The sequence below is a fragment of the Triturus cristatus genome, chromosome 7, assembly GCF_964204655.1.
Source record: "Triturus cristatus chromosome 7, aTriCri1.1, whole genome shotgun sequence".
NCBI lineage: Eukaryota > Metazoa > Chordata > Amphibia > Caudata > Salamandridae > Triturus > Triturus cristatus.
Window position 1 is genome coordinate 1,076,424,912 of NC_140590.1, and position 20,898 is coordinate 1,076,445,809.

At 49.0% G+C, this 20,898-nt stretch overlaps 2 protein-coding genes across 2 annotated transcripts in view; both read left to right on the plus strand.

Annotated features, from left to right (window-relative positions):
- The window catches only part of LOC146811117 (uncharacterized), a 139,611-nt gene extending 125,981 nt beyond the window's left edge, over positions 1-13,630 (plus strand). The window contains exon 4 of the mRNA XM_085615035.1: positions 12,717-13,630. Coding sequence (XP_085471161.1) covers positions 12,717-13,622 — 906 coding nt within the window. The 3' untranslated portion in view covers positions 13,623-13,630. The remainder of the gene's footprint in view (positions 1-12,716) is intronic.
- Positions 13,631-17,131: 3,501 nt separating this feature from the next.
- Positions 17,132-20,898, plus strand: part of PPARGC1B (PPARG coactivator 1 beta) — a 186,610-nt gene continuing 182,843 nt past the window's right edge. Inside the window, exon 1 of the mRNA XM_085618187.1 lies at positions 17,132-17,265. Within this exon, the coding sequence (XP_085474313.1) occupies positions 17,194-17,265 (72 nt within the window). The 5' untranslated portion in view covers positions 17,132-17,193. The remainder of the gene's footprint in view (positions 17,266-20,898) is intronic.

Genomic DNA, 20,898 nt, shown 5'->3' on the forward strand with positions numbered 1-20,898 from the left:
CTGCCAAGCATATTACAATGTCAAGACCGCCGCGCCACCACCAAGGAACGGCGGTTCCCTGGAGGCAGTTTCAGAGCAGCACAACCGACATGATCGTAATGTGGCGGCCAGAAGACCACCACTGCCGCCACACCACAAGCAAGTCTGACGGTAAGAGGACTGCCAAAATCATAATTAGGCCCTTAGACCTCCCATGTGCCCGCCTGTGTGCATGCACCCCCAGTTCTTGCACGGCATGGACTTCACAGTCAATGCCGGGCTGGAACTTCCTTTGACGTTCACATTACAGTGCCTATTTGAGAGGCACCACCGTGGGAACGTCAAAAGAACCACCAGCCAGTGACTAAAAATGTCATAATATGGCGGGCAGTTCTCACGCGAGTTTGACGGTGCAGTGGTGGTGCGGTCACGCCGCCACACCACCAAACTCGTAATCAGCCCCTACTAGTCGAGCTGAGACCGAATTGGCAGTTTCCAGTGGAAGTACCCATTTCAGGCTCATGGATTCTGTGAGATTTAATGTTCTGGTGTTGATATTTTTGTATGTTTTTTTATAGTTTGCTCATTTTTTCCTGTGTATGTGTGTTGTTGGTGTCATTAAGTTTCTGTGGGTTTTGGTGGTGTGGTGGTTTTGGGTGGGTATGTTATGTGAAAGGTTAGAGTGGACTTGTTATTTTAAGGAGAACGTGTGTTATGTTCTGTGTTTTCAGGTTTTTCTTCTCATTCCTTGTTTAGAATGTTGAGGAGTTTGTGGTATTGTGAAATACTTATTGTTAGAAGGTGGTTCTGACACTAGGGGCTGCCCGGATTTTTCGCTTTATGAACACCTTATTGTTGAGCTTTTACTGTTGGGGAGCCTCATAAGTTGGGACTCACCCACAGTGAACTCAGGATGGAAGAGACATGCCAGGGAAAGTCAGTGTGTTTTACTGTGTTTTCACTTCCTTATTCTCCTATGGAAATGTGGAGCCAGGGGCTAGATTAACTTCAATTAGGCCTACCGATTCCAGACACGCACTTAAGTCCAATGTAGCAAATGTGAAAAGAAGTATTCTGCCTAGTCCAAAGTCATATTTGTACTGCTTTTGGGTCATCCAGAACTGTCATATTTCTCTGAGCCAGCCATGACCAGACCCAGGCTGAGGGCTGACCTCAGCTGGATGGATTGATAACCTTTCTTCCACCAGCGAGGGACTCCTCTCCACGAAGAGAAGATGGGTGGGGCTACAGGCCAATCCATCAACCGCTGTTGCTGGGTGCCAGGCACCCGGCTGCATCAAGGAGGGAAGGCAGCTTGGGGGGAAGTTGCTTCCGAGACATGTGGCAGAAACCCTGGACGGCGCCATTTTGAACAAGCTCAGAGGCTGGACAAGAAGGAGGGAGTAGGGGCAGGGACGTGATGTGTCGCTGTTTGATAGGACCAACAGAGACTTCCTGCCAGCCCCCTACTCAACTTTTAAAAAGTGCTTGCACAGGAAGAGAAGGTCTCTCTGGGGTGTGGTCTGCTGAGGGTGAAGGTGCTGGAGCCTGGCGCAATGGGCAGTTGGAAGGAGAGACCCCCTGACTGCCCCCAGGACCCTATCTGCACCAGAAGAAGAGCCCAGGACTGGTGCAAAGAAGCAGGGGCCTCTGCACAGGGAGAAGAGAGGCCCAGAAGGAGAGCCTGGTGAAAGGCTGGCGCAGGGAGCCAGTGAAGACAGCACCCTGCTGAATCAGAGACCCTGAGGGCGGAGGAGTGTTCCCAGTGGCTGGGGCTGGTAAAGAGGAGCATGAAGCGCCCCATAATGCCTCACCAGGCATTTGGAAATCTGCCGTTTTGGTGCTTTGTGGCCCCCAGAGGAGGGGGGTCATCCTCACTTGTGAAAAGGTGCTGGGGGAACTGCTGGAGAAGCGCTGTCTTTCCCTCCCCCCCAGCACGAATAAATCTGCCATTTTGGTGCCTGGGGGCCCCCAGAGGAGGGGGTCACACTCATGTGTGAAAAGGGGTGCAGGGGGGCTGCAGGAGCACCGCAGTCTCCCCCAGCATAAAGAAGAACAGTCCACCCCTAAGTTTCACAGGGCATCTGAAAGAATAACCCCTCAAGGGCTCAGCCAGCCTTTAACACCTTATAGGCTGGAACTTATGTTCTACAGCTGAGGGTGTACTATGAAGTGCATCATGGAGTGAAGGGCTGAGTTGGGGATGTCTGGAGAAGGGCATCCCCTGGAGGTGAAGTGGTGTAATTGCACCGAAATGCATTTACTATTGGTTATTTCTTTTTAGGTGGACTGAAAGTCACATGTGTAAAGTGAAGTACCCGTGTAAGGTGATGTTAAGCTAAATGGAGTTATGTTGCTGGACCTTCCTGCTAGGGGGTCTGGCTGTATTTACGTAATCCCATGCTTTTACCTGTGATTCCTTTTAAAGTGAAGAGGCGCACTGCAGGAGAAGTGTAGTTGCCTGGAGTACTTCTTTTGAAGGGACTGTAAGTCACATGTGTAAGGTGATGTTAAGCTAAATGGAGTTATGTTGCTGGACCTTCCTGCTAGGGGGTCTGGCTGTATTTACGTAATCCCATGCTTTTACCTGTGATTTCTTTTAAAGTGAAGAGGCGCACTGCAGGAGAAGTGTAGTTGCCAGGAGTACTTCTCTTGAAGGGACTGTAAGTCACATGTGTAAGGAGATGTCATAAGCCAAGTGGGGCTATGTTGCCAGACAGTCCTGCTAGGGTGTCTGGCTGTATATGCGCAATCCTGTGATTTCATCTGTGATGCCCTTAGGGGCTGTAATTTCAATGCATTCAATGATCAACCAAGGTGATGAGTACTATCATTCTGAAGTGTGCGTAAACATGGATTCTTGCTGCTGCGCTTAGGTGAAGACCCCAGACTGCCAGCCCTTAAGATATAGAGGTGCATACTTTATGGTCAGTAGGAGATGATCAGTCAGGGTCATGTGTCACCAAGGCAGGTTTACCCCTTTTTAATGCTTGTTGAGGTAATGGGGTGGGTCGCCACTTGGATGGTGCCAGTGCGCAGGGCCCTCGCTCCAGGTTATGTTCAACTAACTGCATTGGGGGCAAGTTGATGTGCATACATGGGAGTGGTGGTACTAGACCCCACCCCCCCTGCGGGAGGGGTGAAGATGTTATGCAATGTCACAAAGTAATTCCAACAGTTTATGTATATTTGTAAATTGGTGTATAGTATTGAGTGGTGTGTGTTTAATAAATTTACTCTTACTTTTATAAAGCAAAGCACAGACTGGACAATCAACTATTGAGTGTTATTTTTGTGCACCTGCAAATGGCGATTACTAGCCCACACCACCTCCCTTGAGTAAGCCTCAGACTGCTCTGCAACGCTACCCTCTGAGAGTCAGGCGCTACAATTGGGTGTTTGGTTCCCAGTGAAGGACAAATGTAGTCATGTTATTTGTGCAGGCCTCACAGATGCTGCCTCGTTTTCCAATACTTATGCACCTTTATTGTGTGGGTGTTGGTGTGCGTGTGGCGGCATAAAATGTTGATTTGTAGAATGTGAATGTTGGTGTGCACGAGGTGCTACAGAATACTGGACTGAGATTGTGGGAAGGAACGTTGGGGAGAAGTTGGAAAAAAAACTACTGTGAGCTTCATTTGATCTTCGAAATTCTGGTTTGGACTCTGAAACTGTGCTGCTCCTATGGGGAAAACTAGAAATGGTTGTCATTTGTGGGCGGTTGCTGTAGATGTTGCACCTCTATTATGGATAAACCGGAGTCATCTTCTTACCGCTGGAAGCTGACATCTTTCTACACTTTGAGCCAGGGGTAGATCAGTTCCGGATCGGTCCAGAATGACAAGCACGATAATCATAGCTGTATTGCCCCAATATCCAAAGCAGGGTTGGATTGGGATTAAAAATCGGCCCAGCCACGCTAAAAAAAAGTGGCCCACATTTCCATATTGCCTTTCCGCAAAACACTGCTTCGGCGAAATTTTATTTTAAAAAGGGAGGGGGTAGCGTTAAAAAAAAATGCACGGATTAGTTTACACTGGTGAAACACACCTGAAAACAAGTGAGGCTACTTTTGCTCAGGTCCAATGTCCCCGCTCAATATGCATAAATGGGCCGGCCCAGCGAGAGAAAGGGAGTGACACCTCCGCCCATTGATAAAAGGGAGGTAATGGAAGCCCGTTTACCTCCAGAAAGGCCACTCAGACACCCACTGGGCCGCTGGTGGCAACGAACAATGCAGAAACTGCCCAAATCGTCCCTCCAGGCTGCTCAAAAAAGCAGCCCACAGCTGGAATTCGGATACCGGCCCCTCGGGCATTGCCAGAGTGCCCGCGTTACCAATCTGTCCCTGATCCAAAACACCATAGAAAGGCTTGTATTGCTGCATTATGTAAAGTACCACAGACACATCTATTTACCTAGCCGACAGGTGTCAGGGTCCATAGCCAGCCAGGGGAGTACTGTGGTGGCAGATTAAGCACCTTGGACAGGTAACTTCTATATACCACCTCAGAATGCAAAAATAATGTAGATAGGCCAGACTGAATACTGTCTCGGTGTGTTAAAAAGCGCTATATTCAGGTGAAGGTGTGTTATATAATGTCCTTGCTCATGGCGAGTCATGATGTTGATGTAGCGTTTATAAAGTTTGAGAATTGTAGGGGTGCGTTATATTCACTGTTAGTCGGCACCCGTATATAACCAAATGTGTACTCAGGGATTTCGTGTGCAATGTATTACAACTGTATAACCTATATCGATTTTAAGTAGAAGTGCTAGCTATGTACAAGCACATGGTAAACGTATTAGAGAAATGTATAGTGTTTAGCTACGGGAAATGCAATGTGGTGTTAGAAATGTGTACCCCAGACTTCGTGTCTGTAGGTTGTTTAGGTTGACCACACATGAAAGAAAGACGTAAATGTCAATACTGTGATTGAAACCTGCTTGTGTAACCGAAGTAGTGGCCAGAATTCGCATATATCGTTGAGGCGAAAGGCCTGGTATTTTCTTATGTTAGCCAAGGGCAATAGGCCAAAAGGGATTTATTCCAGTAGAGGTTTAGGCTGTAGTAAATTGCAACTTAAAAGATGTGAAGAATGTCTGCTTTGCATGATCTCACCCCAGGTGCAAGGACAGTTGCTCGTTAGTAGAGAAGCTCTTTGTTCATAATTTGAATTATGTAGAGAAAGCCAGACATGGGAGTGTATTGGAATGTGCCAATCGTAACTCCTAGTGCGGATGGCGTCTGGGACTCAAGGCCAAGCGATGGACGATGGAACTGGACAGCGCTCTGTGGAAAAGTACTGAAAGACGACCCCGGAAGGAGAGGAGGCGCAAAGGGCGTGTTCGGAGACTTGGGGTACTGTATTAGGGACAGCGCCCCGAGGGTGGAGGCAGAGCAGAGCGGGGCAGCCCAAAGCAGAGGACGGCTAGGCGAAGGGTAGAGGGGGCAACTTAGACCAAGCTCTCTAAGTGAGGACTTCTTAGGAAGTTTCGCTCTGACACCTTTTATTCTGATGAGGGTCTCAAGGGATTGCTATGTAGGGATGTCACCTAGTACAGAGTAGGGACAGAGATGGTATGGTTCAGTGTCCCTAGTATCGACATCTGCTTGGTAGTGTTCTACCTCATGCTTTTAGAGATTGTACTTTTAGTTATTTTTAGCCGTATGCGGATTCTTCGTAGAGTAGCATTTGTTTTAGTGCCTATGTACTTGTTGTGCCTCGTGTTGAGGACTTTGTATCTCCAAATCTTTATGTTGATAATAAAAACCAGAGAGCCAAGAGATTAAGTTTCGAGTCCTTGATTATGGCAAATTGCAGACTGTAATTGTGATAACGGTAATATTCCCTCCATGCTATCAGGCAAGTAAAAAGTTCCATCTGACCAGAGTGGGTTCCAGTAGTTAATTGCGAGATACTAAAATAGGCCGGAGCAGTTGGTAGCAAACGAGGATGGTTTCTTACTGATAGCGAGGGAAGATTAGATAAGGATAAGTGACCCTTGAGGCCCAAGAGACGATAAGTGATGCTGAATCATCAGATGGCGAGCAGCAGACGGCGGCAGATGAGCATCGACGGCGAGTAGCAGCACGGCCGAAAGCAGCAGTTCCAGGAGTGAGTATGAAAATGAGATGTTGTAGATTGCGGTGTTGATTTGTTGTGTGATGTCTTGCGGAGTTGTTGTGTATGTCGTGTGATTGTGAGATCAGGCTGTGAGCGCGCGCAGCCCGGGAATTGTGGTGTAGAAGACACCTGAGATAGATTTTGTTGACCACCCAAAGGAGATCGTGAGGTACCATCGATCACCTGGACCGAGATAGGGGGAGCGAATGCGTGTGTGTATGGCAACTTAACGCTGGTCGTGGGTTGTGGTGAGCAGATCGGAGTGTTAGTAAACCTATCAGAGGCGTTTTTGTCTGGCCGGACGGGGGCAGACGGGCGCCAATCGAGGTCAACAAGGTCGAGAGACTGTGGACGGACAGTCAGAGGCTGTGGACGGACAGCCAGAGAAATAACTTGATTGGTTATTTCAGTGTATGAATGGGACGTGAGTAAGCGTGAAACGAGTTTTGGAGAAGGGAACTGCTGCGAACGAAGGAAGGTGACGTCAGAGGGTGTCGCGCTGTGATAGGCCGGTTGGTGTGAGTCGCGCTGTTATTGGAGGATTTGGGAATAAGAAGTAAATAGAGCGCGAGATCGAATTTGCTCATTATGAAGTGTCTTAGGGCTTTGCGAGAGTTGTGTAGAGGTGATAGGCATGTGGTTGTCCGCGGGGGAGAAGAAGCTCCTCCCGAGGATACACCGGCACATTACATGGCACAGAATGTGGGGTTACATACTATCGTTTGGATCGAGAATTGGCACAAGGTTACACAAGGTGAAGGGGAATTAGCTTTCCCGAGGTACGGCTCATTTAGATTAGCGGTGCTGTACCAACTGAAGACGGTGATGGGGTCCTTAAAACCCTTGCCAAGACCAGCACAGTTTGAAGCATTACATGCGTGGATCCGAGCAGCGCATGATAAGGAAAAGGGAAGAAGTCAGGAGAGGATGAGGAAGTCGATTAGGGCGTTTCAGGATGCCAAATGGGACGCAGCAGAGAAAAGATGGAGAGTGCAGACAATTGAGGAAGCGAAACTGTATCCCGCGATAATGGAGGAGACGGGGATAAGGAATGGGAAAGCACAGAAAGAGGATAGTGATTCTGATGATGATATATTGCAAAGATTGCTAGACGAGAGACCACCCCCTTATAACCCGGATGAGGCAGATGATAGGTGGAGCGAGAGAGAGGAAACTAGAAGGGTAACGATCCAGCCCGAGACCCGAGTGGAAGGGTTGGTCTCGTTTGAAACAGCGAGTTCACAGGGTCAGTCGGGGACCAGCCGAAGGATTGAAGGAGAGATGAGGTTACCGGATGCATTGAGGGTACCGGTCACCATTGGACCGATTGTGTCCATATACAGCCCGGAATCAGAGGCGAGAGAGAGGTCCGAACGAGAGGCAGAGAGAACTAGGCGAGAAAGTGGGGAAAGTGAGTTGGAAGGGGCAACGGCCCGACCTCCAAGCCCTGTGCAGTGGAGTACACCATTAGCAGCGGTGTCGGACACATCTAGGGGCGAAGAGGACGAGAGACCGGTGAGGCCGAGGACTCTGATGGAGTCGAGACCAGATTTAGGATCATGGGTACCGCCAAAGAAGCAAATGAGCTGGAATATGGGCCGAGCGGGGACAACCCCAGTTGCCTTTACGAGCCACTCTGCTCCCATAGAACTACCAGAGGAAAGGAGAGAGCAGGAATCGGAATGCGAGTATGATGAGGGACGTGGAGCAAGTTGTCAGGTGTTGAAAGGAGCCTTGAAGGCAGGAATGATAGATGTAGTAAGACTTAAAGCAGAGGCGGATGAAATAATATATGGGAATCTACCTCTGGAGAGAGTATTGACCTATACTCCCGATGAATTGCTTTTTGTGGCAAAGGATGTGACTCGTAAAGCACGAGTGGCACATGAGAAACTGGCGGGTTTGGCTAGAGAATATGGGGTGGATCTATCCAAGACTAGAGCATTGCAAGGGAGCCATAGGATGCATTGTACCGAGCGGGAATTGGAAGAGAAAAGGGTTGTTGGTCTAAGGTCACATACCAAGGAATTGATTGTAGCTATGAGAATATGGCTGATGCTCGACAAATGGCAAGAGAAATGGGCTAGGAAAAGGAATTCTAGGGGAGCGAAAGGAGGGAGCTCTGAAGGAGATTTGCAGGAGGTAAAGATCCTTCCTTTGAGAGAGGTGGCGAATGGAGGATACGTGCATGTACCATGGAGCAGGGGGGATTTAGCCTCATTTACGAATGATTTTCCCAGGCTCAGGGAGAAGCCTGCAGAGTGGTACAAGCAAGTTGAGCGTTTCGTTAAGATTTCGAAGGTGTTGTGGATAGATCTGAACACCTTATTCGATATCGTAGTTCCGGGAGATCTGTGGAACGCATGTAAAATTGCTGTTGATTGGCCGGACTATGAGCCTGATAGGAACATAGTTACTAATGGTCCGTCGCCCGTGGTAATGAGGCTGTACGATAAGGTAATTACCTGGTTGAAATCGAAGGTTTCACCCCAAGATATCGATTGGGTGAAGATAGACAGGACAGTGCAGGAGCCCAAGGAGACAGTACATGAATTCTATGAGAGACTTTTGAAAGCTTTTAAGCAGTACAGTGGGTTAGATGAGCTGGAAACAAAGGACATGGGACAGTTTGTGTCTAAGTTCGTGTTGGGTTTGAAGCCCGAGGTCAGTCTTATGATACAGCAGCATTTGATCTGTTGGCAGAATAAGCCCGTAGACGAGATCTTGCGGTACGCCAGGTACTGCACGGATGAGATTGAGTCAAAGCACAAGAAGATGAAGGATAACTTATTGCTCATTCAGATGCAAGCGGCTCAGGGACCGCCGAATGGGGGTCCAGTGGGGCGAAGACAGGGAAATTATCAGACAGGGAATCAGAATATGCAGGGTCAGGGAAGGCCGAGACCCGTAGACCCTAGGACAGGAATAGATGTAGCGATCTTGAAGAAGACGACTGCTTGTCACCAGTGTCACCAGGTGGGACACTGGAGGCGCGAGTGTCCCTTGAACCCCTATAATCAGCCGCAGATGGAGGGAGGAATGGGTCAGGTCCCTGGGGCGGAACAGGTACAGACGGTGACCGTACCGAGAACGATGCAAGGGGGGACAGGCGTCTCGCAGGTGCAGGTTCCCCAGCCACCCAGGATGCAGAACATACAGCAGGGAGCTCGGACTTATTTGCAGATGCCCATGTTCGAAGTGGAAGAGGAGAGGGATGCAGATTTGCTGGCGCAGTTAAGTTTGGGTCAGGACGATGATTGCCTACTCAGGGCCATACTAGAGGTAGATCAGAAGGGACCCTTTGTGGAAGCCGAACTCGATGGACGCCCTACTACCTTTTTGGTAGATACGGGGGCTACCAGGTCAACCATAAGATCAGCAGTAGTTCCGGGGGTAGCCCTCTCGGGAGAAAGTATACAAGTGGTTGGAGTGGCGAACAAGAGACTAGTTAGCCCCTTGACGGAACCGATTCCCGTCAGGATAGGAAACTTTAGGGATCGACATCAGTTCGTGGTGTGCGATTCTAGTCCTGTTTGTCTGTTGGGAAGAGATTTATTGTGTAAGCTCAATTGCACAATTTACTGTACCCCGAGGGGAGTAGAGGTACAGACCAGAGATGACGACGCGACCTTTAAGGTTGCAAATCAGCAGGGGTGCGTGGAAGTGTACCCGGCTCTGACAGTGGAGGAGCTTCCACAGGACTTGAGGGAGTCAGTTGCGACCGATGTGTGGGATCTAAGCGGAGAGGAGATCGGCTTAGTCAGGGGAGTGGAACCAGTGAAGATACAGGTTAAGCCAAACGCGGAATTCCCGAGAACCCCTCAGTATAAACTGTCGCCTGAGACGATTGCTGGGATCAAACCTGTGATTGAGTCTATGATTAGGCAGGGAATACTGGTGGAGATCATGGGTAGTCCATGTAATTCACCCATTATGGGACTGCAGAAACCGAGTGGGAAGTTCAGGATAGTGCAAGACCTGCGGAAAATAAACGACATAGTTGTTCCATGTTGTCCAGTGGTACCGAATCCATCTGTGATACTGTTCCAGATCCCATGCGAAGCTGGATGGTTCACAGTGATTGACTTGTGTCAGGCATTCTTTTCGATTCCCCTACATGAAGAGAGTAGATTTCTTTTTGCCTTTAGGCTAGAAAATCGTATATTAACGTGGTGCCGTATCCCACAGGGGTATACGGAGAGCCCATCGATTTTCAATCAGCTGTTAAAGAAGAATCTGGAAGGTCTTGTGTTGCCGAAAAACTCTGTTTTGGTGCAATACATTGACGACCTGCTTGTCGCGTCAGAGACAGAAGACGCTTGCAGGATCGATACCATTGCGTTGTTGAATTTCCTGGGAGAGAACGGTCACAAGGTGTCTCCAAACAAGCTGCAATACTGTTTACCTGAGGTACAGTATTTGGGGCACAGGATTGAAAAGGGTAAAAGGAAGGTGTCTCCAGATCGCATTGATGCGATTTTGAGAATGCCAGTTCCCTCGACGCAGAGGGAAGTTAGAATGTTTTTGGGAATGGTGGGCTATTGCCGCCAGTGGATCCCAAACTTTTCCTTTGAAGCGATGCCTTTGCAGCGGCTGACGCGAAAGGATGTAAGTGATCCGGTACCATGGGACGACGACTGTTTGAAATCATTTCTGAGGCTGAGAGAAGCCTTATGTAGCGCTCCTGCGTTGGGAATGCCGGATTATAACAAGGCATTTGCATTGTTCTGCTGCGAAAGAGAAGGTTGCGCATTAGCAGTGTTAACCCAGAATCATGGAGGTGTCCGTAGACCAGTTGCTTATTTCTCAGCTACTCTAGATCCAGTAGCTTCTGCGTTGCCCGGATGTCTCAGATCCGTTGCAGCAACAGGTGTCAGCATTGAGAGATGTGAGAGCATTGTGATGGGTCATCCACTTACTGTACATGTGCCACATTCTGTTGAATTGTTGATGACTAGGACTAAAACGCAGCACCTCACGAATAATAGGCTGACTCGTTATGAGCAAGTTATTCTTGCAGCCGATAATGTGACATTGAAGAGGTGTGCTGTTTTAAATCCTGCTACACTGTTGCCTGCTCTAAAAATAGATGATAATGAAGATTGTGAGGACCATGATTGTCTCGATGTGACTGAACTATGCACCAAACCGAGACCCGACATTGTCGATGAACCGCTCCCGGTGTCAGATGAGATTTTCTTTGTAGACGGTTCATGTTTAAGAGACAGTGTCGGTCGATTGAGAGCAGCGTTTGCTGTATGCACCATTACGGGTGTGGTTGAAGCCGCTTGTTTAGAAGGAGTACACTCCGCGCAGGTGGCTGAGCTCATTGCCCTGACTCGTGCCTGTTTGGCAGCCGACAAGATCCGTGTAACTATTTACACGGACAGCCAGTACGGGTTTGGTGTGGTTCATGACTTCGGACAGCTATGGTCCCAGAGAGGGTTTATGACGTCTTCAGGTTCTCCTATAAGAAATGGTGATCATGTGCGGAAATTGTTAAAAGCATTGCAAGGTCCGGATGAAATTGCTGTTGTTAAATGTGCAGCCCACACGAAGGGAAGCGACTTTGTCTCGTTGGGAAATAACTATGCAGACGAAGTAGCTCGATTTTGTGCAGAGCAGGGATGCAACTTTACTGAGATCCACATTGAGGAAACCGGGGAAGAGGTGGTGTATGGTCAGATGTTAGCAGTGGCTGACACATGGGAGGAACTGAAGCAGCTTCAGGAAGGGGTCTCAGATCAGGAACGGGACAGCTGGATACGAGCTGGATGTGAGAAGGGAGATGTGGATATATGGGTTTCGAATGATGGACGAGCAGTGTTGCCGGAAAGTTTGTTGAATCCCATGGCGAGGTTGATACATGGTGCTGTACATCTGGGTAGGGATGCCATGATGAGAGTGTTTCGTCAGACGTGGTACAATCCGAAGTTTCGTGCCGTGGCTGAAACTGTGTGCCAGAGATGTGTCACTTGCCAACAGATGAATGTAGGGAAAAGAACTGCTGTGACATTGAGCCACATAGGGAGGTCAGGGGGACCTTTCAATAGGATGCAGTTGGATTTTGTCGAAATGCCGAAGTGTAATGGGTTGAGGTACATATTAGTGATAGTATGTGTCTTTTCCAGATGGGTGGAGGCGTACCCTACACGCAGATGTGACACACTCACAGTAGCGAAACTCTTATTGAGAGAACTCATTCCAAGGTACGGGTTCCCGACGTCCTTTGAATCGGACAGAGGAACTCATTTCCACAGCGAAGTTATGAAGTTGCTTTGTGCTGCTTTGAATATAGATCAGAAGTTACACTGTAGCTATAGACCAGAGGCTTCAGGGATAGTGGAACAGGTGAATGGAACTCTGAAGGCTCGGATGGCGAAAGTGTGTTCCTCTACGTCTCTGAAATGGCCTGACGCATTACCTTTGGTCCTTATGAGCCTTCGAAGTGTGCCTGATAGAAGAACTGGGTTGTCACCCCATGAAATCCTCATGGGAAGAGCGATGCGTTTGCCTGCAATACCTGCCACTGCTCTGATAAATATCACTGATGATATGATCCTGGACTATTGTAAAGGCCTTGCTGACGTGGTCCGTTCTGTGTCTCAGCAGGTGCAGACAGCAACGGTTCCAGCTGCGAGTGACAGGTGCCACGACTTGGACCCAGGCGATTGGGTCCTGGTCCGAAAGCACGTGAGGAAGAGTTGTTTGGATGCTAGGTGGCGTGGCCCTTTCCAAGTAATCCTTGTTACGAACACTGCTGTCAAGTGCGGAGGGTTATCGAACTGGGTGCATGCTTCTCATACCCGCAGAGTTCCAGCACCCTTGGAAGATACAGCCCCTCTCGAGAATCAAGATCCCAGTGAGCCGACAGAATCGCCAGAGAGGGCCAGTCAAGCTGTAAGGGTTGCTGAAGCGGCTGATGGTGCACTGAATCGAGTTGGGGGAGGACGTGAAGAAAGTACTGACCCAGAAACCGGCGAAGGAGCGAGAGGTGCAGTGGGTAGTACAGAATCGAGTTCTGCCGAAGAAGAGGAAGTCAGTGCACAGGGTATCGGAGAGAAGACTGGGGGAGCCACCGAAGCGGAAAGGGTTTGGCCCGCAAAGCAGAACCGGGTGAACCTGAGGTTGGCCCCAGACACCGACCTTGCACCAGTTTCGGAAGAACCAGAAGAAGAATCGGGAGACGAGGAAAATCCTCAAGGTGGTGTGAGAAGGTCCAAGAGAACTCGAGTGCCAAGTCGGAAGTACGCTTCCCCGGAGTGGGCATACCAAGTGACTGATGCCAGGGTTACCGAGCACGGGAAGATTGAGGTCGATGACATTGGTCAACAGTGTCCCGCTCCAGAGGGTGGAAGTGTTGCTGAAAGTTCCGGGATTGGAGATCGAAGGGATTCTGACGATTCATATCCCAAGTCCGCCATTCCTAAGTGTCATTCGAGGTATGATCTTGGACAATTTGGAGTTCCCGACGTTCACGACTGTGCCAGATCCACAAGAACTGATTATTCTTAAGCTCGAAATATTGCAGGGAGTCTTGGAGCTGTTGGGACCGGCGCTTATGTTAGATTGATTTGAGAAAGGTTGCAAGCTAAGAAGAAGATTACCTAGAGCCGAGCGGAAGAAGAACAAAATTAGGGATTTTTCCGTTGTAGAACGAAGAAAGTTAGGGAGGGTTGCCTAAGTTAACGAAAGAGACATTAATGAGAAAGAGACTTATCCTTTCAGAGGCTGCATTGGACATTGAGCATATTCCGAAGATGGCAGATCCTGTAAACCCACATCGTAGGGCTAAACTGATAATAGGCACATTGATAGGAGTTGTAGTAGTCACCATATTTGCGGTAGTGATCAGTTCCTACATGGTGGCTCACAGGCAAGAGGGGAAGGTTCAGGGAGCACCCACACCTATTACCCCAGGGCAGAGTGGTGTTAGTATTAGCGAACAGGAATCATCGGAGTTGAGAGATGTTCGCAGACTTCACATGGATTTGTCAAAGGGTGATTTTAAGCTTAACGCGTATGCAAGGTTGCTGTATGAGTATGTTGATGCGATGGATGTGAAGGATTGTTATGTGTGCATGCAGTTGCCTGCTTCAGTGGATGAGGGTATCAAGTATCATCATCTCCCATTGACTTATGGGATTTCTTGTAGCATATGGCTCAGTTTATTTTATGACAGGAGACAGTTCGAGTATTTCTTCTCAAATTTTGACACGGTACTTCCCGAGGTGCCAGCAATCAAGCATTTGAATAGATATGATCTGGATAAGAAAGAGGACAGACTCCTGAAATATTTTAGACCGACTGTGAAACTGGATACGGCGCATGCTCACAGGAATAACCTGACATGTGCGTTATCAGAGATAGAGAAGAAATTCATAGACCAAGTAGAGGACAGGTATAGAAAGTTGACCGAGACACGACACACCGGAGATAGCCCAGTAGATTGGACGGACGAGGAGAGAGCTCACAGATCTAAGGGAAGTTATGGACCAATAGCATTGGATGAGGCACAGAGAGGGAATTTGTGTATTGCACGGCCTCAATCCAAGACGGAGAAGGTCGCAGTAGGACATAGCATTTGTTCTCAGACTTTTACAGTGGAAGCTTATGCTAAGAATTTTATGCAAGGTCCAGTAGAAGTAATCCCGACAGTGTATTATGTTTGTGGGACGAATGCTTATGTCAGACTACCCGACAATTGGTATGGAGTATGCTATTTGGCTATCATATTCCCGAAGATTTATCACACAAGGGACTTGGAGTTGTTAGAGACGAAGCGACCGCCCAGGAAACGTAGGGCTACAAATGCCGGTGCAGTGATTGGGGACATATACGGAGCAATGATACCTAGTATGGGTGTGGTGTTGAATGATGTGAAGATCCGAAGGTTGGCGACTGTAGTTGATGAGTTGTCTATGAACACGGCGAGATCTTTGATATTGGTGGCTGGAGAGATGTTGTCGATCCGGAATATGGTTTTGCAGAATCGCCTTGCTTTAGATGTGTTGTTAGCAAAAGAAGGCGGAGTCTGCAAATTATTGAAAGTTCAGGAATGCTGCACGTATATTCCAGACAACTCGAAGGAGATAGGGAAGTACATAGACAACATAACGACTATTCACAAGGAGATTACGGATCTGACGGAGGTGAATGTGTGGGAGAAGATTGGATTAGGATTTGGAAGAGTGGGAACTTGGTTTGCGAATCTGGGAAGGGGATTTCTAGGTTCAGTGTTGAAACCAATTATTATTGCCGTGGTTTGTGTGATCTGTTTGTGGGGATGTGTGAAGGCATGGAAGTGGTATCAAGGAGGCAAGGTTGAAAGAGCTTTAAAGGCAAACGAGAGGAGGTTGGCAAAGCTCCAGGAGCAGCAATATGAGAGTCTTAAGAAACTGGAGGGAGTCCGACATGGAAATGTTATGACTAGCACGGTTTAAATCAGTTCTGAAGAAGGAAATGTAATGGTGTGATGACGGATGTCATCAAAGGGGGGAACTGATGTAGCGTTTATAAAGTTTGAGAATTGTAGGGGTGCGTTATATTCACTGTTAGTCGGCACCCGTATATAACCAAATGTGTACTCAGGGATTTCGTGTGCAATGTATTACAACTGTATAACCTATATCGATTTTAAGTAGAAGTGCTAGCTATGTACAAGCACATGGTAAACGTATTAGAGAAATGTATAGTGTTTAGCTACGGGAAATGCAATGTGGTGTTAGAAATGTGTACCCCAGACTTCGTGTCTGTAGGTTGTTTAGGTTGACCACACATGAAAGAAAGACGTAAATGTCAATACTGTGATTGAAACCTGCTTGTGTAACCGAAGTAGTGGCCAGAATTCGCATATATCGTTGAGGCGAAAGGCCTGGTATTTTCTTATGTTAGCCAAGGGCAATAGGCCAAAAGGGATTTATTCCAGTAGAGGTTTAGGCTGTAGTAAATTGCAACTTAAAAGATGTGAAGAATGTCTGCTTTGCATGATCTCACCCCAGGTGCAAGGACAGTTGCTCGTTAGTAGAGAAGCTCTTTGTTCATAATTTGAATTATGTAGAGAAAGCCAGACATGGGAGTGTATTGGAATGTGCCAATCGTAACTCCTAGTGCGGATGGCGTCTGGGACTCAAGGCCAAGCGATGGACGATGGAACTGGACAGCGCTCTGTGGAAAAGTACTGAAAGACGACCCCGGAAGGAGAGGAGGCGCAAAGGGCGTGTTCGGAGACTTGGGGTACTGTATTAGGGACAGCGCCCCGAGGGTGGAGGCAGAGCAGAGCGGGGCAGCCCAAAGCAGAGGACGGCTAGGCGAAGGGTAGAGGGGGCAACTTAGACCAAGCTCTCTAAGTGAGGACTTCTTAGGAAGTTTCGCTCTGACACCTTTTATTCTGATGAGGGTCTCAAGGGATTGCTATGTAGGGATGTCACCTAGTACAGAGTAGGGACAGAGATGGTATGGTTCAGTGTCCCTAGTATCGACATCTGCTTGGTAGTGTTCTACCTCATGCTTTTAGAGATTGTACTTTTAGTTATTTTTAGCCGTATGCGGATTCTTCGTAGAGTAGCATTTGTTTTAGTGCCTATGTACTTGTTGTGCCTCGTGTTGAGGACTTTGTATCTCCAAATCTTTATGTTGATAATAAAAACCAGAGAGCCAAGAGATTAAGTTTCGAGTCCTTGATTATGGCAAATTGCAGACTGTAATTGTGATAACGGTAATATTCCCTCCATGCTATCAGGCAAGTAAAAAGTTCCATCTGACCAGAGTGGGTTCCAGTAGTTAATTGCGAGATACTAAAATAGGCCGGAGCAATGTTTAATTCTGAAGACGTCGTGGAAGATGAGAATAAAGGGAGCTGCGGTGAGGCTTTACAGCCAGTGCGCCAGGCTGCGGGCCGGTGTGTGTGCTGGAGCGAAGCAATTGCACGTACCAGGCTAGAGCCAGCATGTACTGTCAAAAGGAGCCACTGTAATGCTGCTTTACACTGCCACTCCCCTCTCGGTCTCTGGCTCCGCCTACTCCGCTCTCCTCAGCCCGCTCTCGCCACACTCCCTCACACGGGCCGCGGAGGCGCTGCTGTAAGATGGCGGAGTGCGGCGAGGAGCTGGACGAGGCACTCAGTTCATTCGTATTCAGCTACCTAGAGGAGTCTGAGGTGAGGAAGCAAAAAGAGCCGGGAACGGCAGAGAGCAGAGCGCTGCAGGAGAGATGCCACCAAGAGACAAGACTCGCCGGTGTGAGAAACACACACACACGGCTGCCGGCCGGCGTGAGGCTCCCGCTGCCCAATCAGCGCCGGCTTCGCGCTCAAGCCCCTCTCGCGCGCCGCTACGCAGTGAGCGGCTCACACTTGCTGCTGTGCTGCAGTCTCGTGCAACCTTGCTCACTGCACGAGGGCTCGGGAAGGCAGGAGCGCAGAATGCCCTCGTGCCTTCTGTCAGAGCGAGGTGTGTCTTCCGCACCCACGTACCCTGCCCACCTATGCACTCTGTGTCCGCGCTTTGTCACTTGCCCTGTCGTCCGGCTACCCCAAGACTTGCTATTCAGCTAATCACTCCACTTCCCGGCGTAAGTTGCAGCAATCGCTACGTGTCCTCTGCCTTTTAGCAGCACCGCTCTTGGAGGCGAGAATCCAACGCAAGGAAGATGGGGCGTCCCAGACTACACACGGTTGTTGTAGCCCCTCGTGTGACCCTCCAAGCATTGCAGGGTTTGATCGTCATGTGCTTAACGGGTCTTGCGTTTGCTCCCTCTCCCTGTGCATGCTTTTAAGGTCGATGGTTGCCACATGCCAGCGAATCTGTTTCATAAGCTTGACGCCCACAACGTGTTTCATAAGCTTGAAGCCCACAACGTGTTTGCAAGCGCTTCTCTCTCTCATGTATCTGGCACATGGTCCCCCCTAAATCTTCCCATATAGTTCACACACGTGCTAGAGACCCCTCCGTGTGCTGTTTATAGGTTCCCCGCTGCAGTTTCCTCTCCTTCCAGCGTCAGACCTTCGCGAACTCCATTCATTCTTCACACGTGGAGCTGTCTCGTGACACCGAGGCGTGCTCATGGGAAGCTGGAGGCAGCTGTCTGCAGGGTGGGTGCCATCTGCAGCCTCCACTGCGGCTCTGGTGAACACTGGGAGGAGGAAGTGGAAATGAACCACGCGTCATAGTGTGCGTAGGTTTACCCGGCTGGACAGCACAGAGAGGTTACAAGAATGAAAGAAACACTGCATAGGTTAGATAGAGTATGCATAGTGTGTTCCCCTGGGTGGTGATACTGATCAAGAAGAAATTACACGTGATGTATAAAATGTTTTACTTGTGCAATATGCGGTTATTGTTTCTCGTAGCAATTTGATATTACGTGTATATTAGAAATAAACCTTGCCCAGTTCCTAATTAAATTCTGCACAGAAGAAACCAATATGTGCTCCCATGCAGGAGAGTAGGCACATTATACAGAATGCAAGATGCGTTGCATGAAGTGTGCATGTGGAATAAATGCAATGTCATTCAGAGTTAAATATGATTACACAGTGTGAAAGAAATATACGAACCTAAACAGACCTCCAAACATATCGTAAGATGTGCCTACATCTGAACCCACTTAGATGTTAATGCAAACAGAAAACTAGTATACTACTGAAAGAAAATAGAATGCTGGTGTACTAACTAATGTGAGGGTGGGGATTGCCTATTTCTCTGCGTAGTCGAAAGGGGTGGGGGTTGTAAGAACCAACCTGCTGCAATATTGGTAGTTTGGTGACGGGCAGACTGGCTCCTGCCTTTCGAGATTGGAGTTGCAACACTGCGCTTGCGCCGTAGTGCCGCGAGCCCTGCAGCCCCAAAGTGAGATCTCAGGACTGGTCGATATGGGTCAATATGGGTGCGTTCTAAAATGCACCCATATTTGACAACGTAGGCAGAAAGGACACTTGTCTGTGCTTATGAGTTGGCCTAGGCCTTGTGGTGTGCCCCCCTGGGTGGGTAGGTTGTTCTGCAATGGTAAGTGGGACGCCGAAACTGGTTGAGCGTCTGACCAGGGCTGACGTGGTGGGTCATGTGCCAGGTGGGTGCTGGTAAGTCTGGACCTGTTCTTTCCAGGTGCTTGCGTGTAGCGGGCGGGGTGCAATGGGAGGGAGTCAGGTGTGCTGTGTTCCTTCCTGGTAGGAGGGTACCTGCAGTGGCTGTACTGTTGACACAGCACAGCTCTGCTCTCATGCATGGCCCGTTCCGTCCTGCTCTAGCCAGATTGGTGCAGTGAAAGCCGCTTGCTGTGGGTCTGGCATTAATGCATACACCTGTTGTGTAACGTGAAGACAGGAGAGAATGGGTTCAAGCCCTGGGGGACATTCTAGTAGAGGATCAACTGGAGTACAATGCAAAAAGACATTATTTCCAGTATGCATTACATCTACGTGGGTCTGTCTTAGGAGGGCACGGTTTCAGGCGAAATCTCCATTGCTGCCCCCATTTGTGACATGTTGGCTGCATGTGTGCGGTGCTTGCTGCGTGTGTTCTTCGGCGTATCTGGCTATTTATCACCCTGTAACTAAGTGCTCACGGATGTTTGTCTGGTTGCCTCTGCAATAGGTGCGATGCATTTTAAATGTGATGCGGACAGTATTGTGTGTATTTTTAACTGCATGGGCTTCTGTGCTGCTTGCACGTATCATGGAATGGTGTCTGTATGTGTACGTTTCTTTGATTATTCTTTATGCTTTTTTTTCGGTAGACCTCCGATACGGCATGGTCATTTCTAAAAATATATAGCTTCTTCTCTGTGGCTTGGGGCAAACCTGGTAGCGTAGATGTGTTAATTGGTTAATGAGCCGATGCACGTTATTCAGTGATCTGTTTTACTTGCTAGAAACAGGTTGGAAATCTAGCAAAACCGACGCATAGAACGTGTATTTACGGAGGTGGGCTATTTTGCTTTCTATGGCAGCTTAAAGAAACCATTCGCGTGTCAGATAAATGGTTAGTTCACATGTATAGTATGCCCGCCTACTTTGATGTATTGTACGTAGAGCCGCCAATACCATTGCGTTCACCCCTTTATGTACATTCGGATCTGTGGCTGCCTCTGTGCCAGGCGTCTAGTAGCACTTTCACGGGCACCACTTTGCCAGGAAATGACCCTTCTTTCATAGTCGCCAGCCCGCATCTGACACACGGATTATCTATTTGACTGCAGTGCTATTAAACCAACAGCAGTAGGAGGGGGACGCTGGTTGTCAAAAGTTCCCCAGCAGCTCCACGTTTGAGTTGCAGCACAGCCCCAGAGAGGACTTATGCAATGTGTCCATGAACTGTAGCCGCGTGACCAGCTTGGGCAGGCCCCGCGACACCGGTGTAGCCGGCCCTTCATGGAGCTCAAGTGGTGATGCAATGCTCCGGCCGCTTAAGGGTTAATAGGACTTCCGCGGCCCCTAGGGGCTTAGTAGTCTGTGCCAGGGAGCCCAGGATGCGGCATGCCCTGCACCCAGCGGCTCCAGACCGGGCGCTCCGGGGGTTAATGACCTGCGCTCAGGGGGCGTGCAGCAAGCATGTGACTTCTTTGGACACGATAGCTGTTCCCGCGGCTGTCAGTGCTGACGCCAGCGCCGCGCGGGCGGCTAGCATCACATGCCCGGCACTTTCCACGAGGGGGGCACTTCCCAAGGCAGCCGCTGACGTCACTGCTTTACTACGAAGAGCCCCGCCCTCCAGCTTTCTACAACCCATTGACTTGTGAATGGAACGGCAGAGCCTGCAGAGCACGTGGTGGTGGGAGTGGACAGGCGCACGTG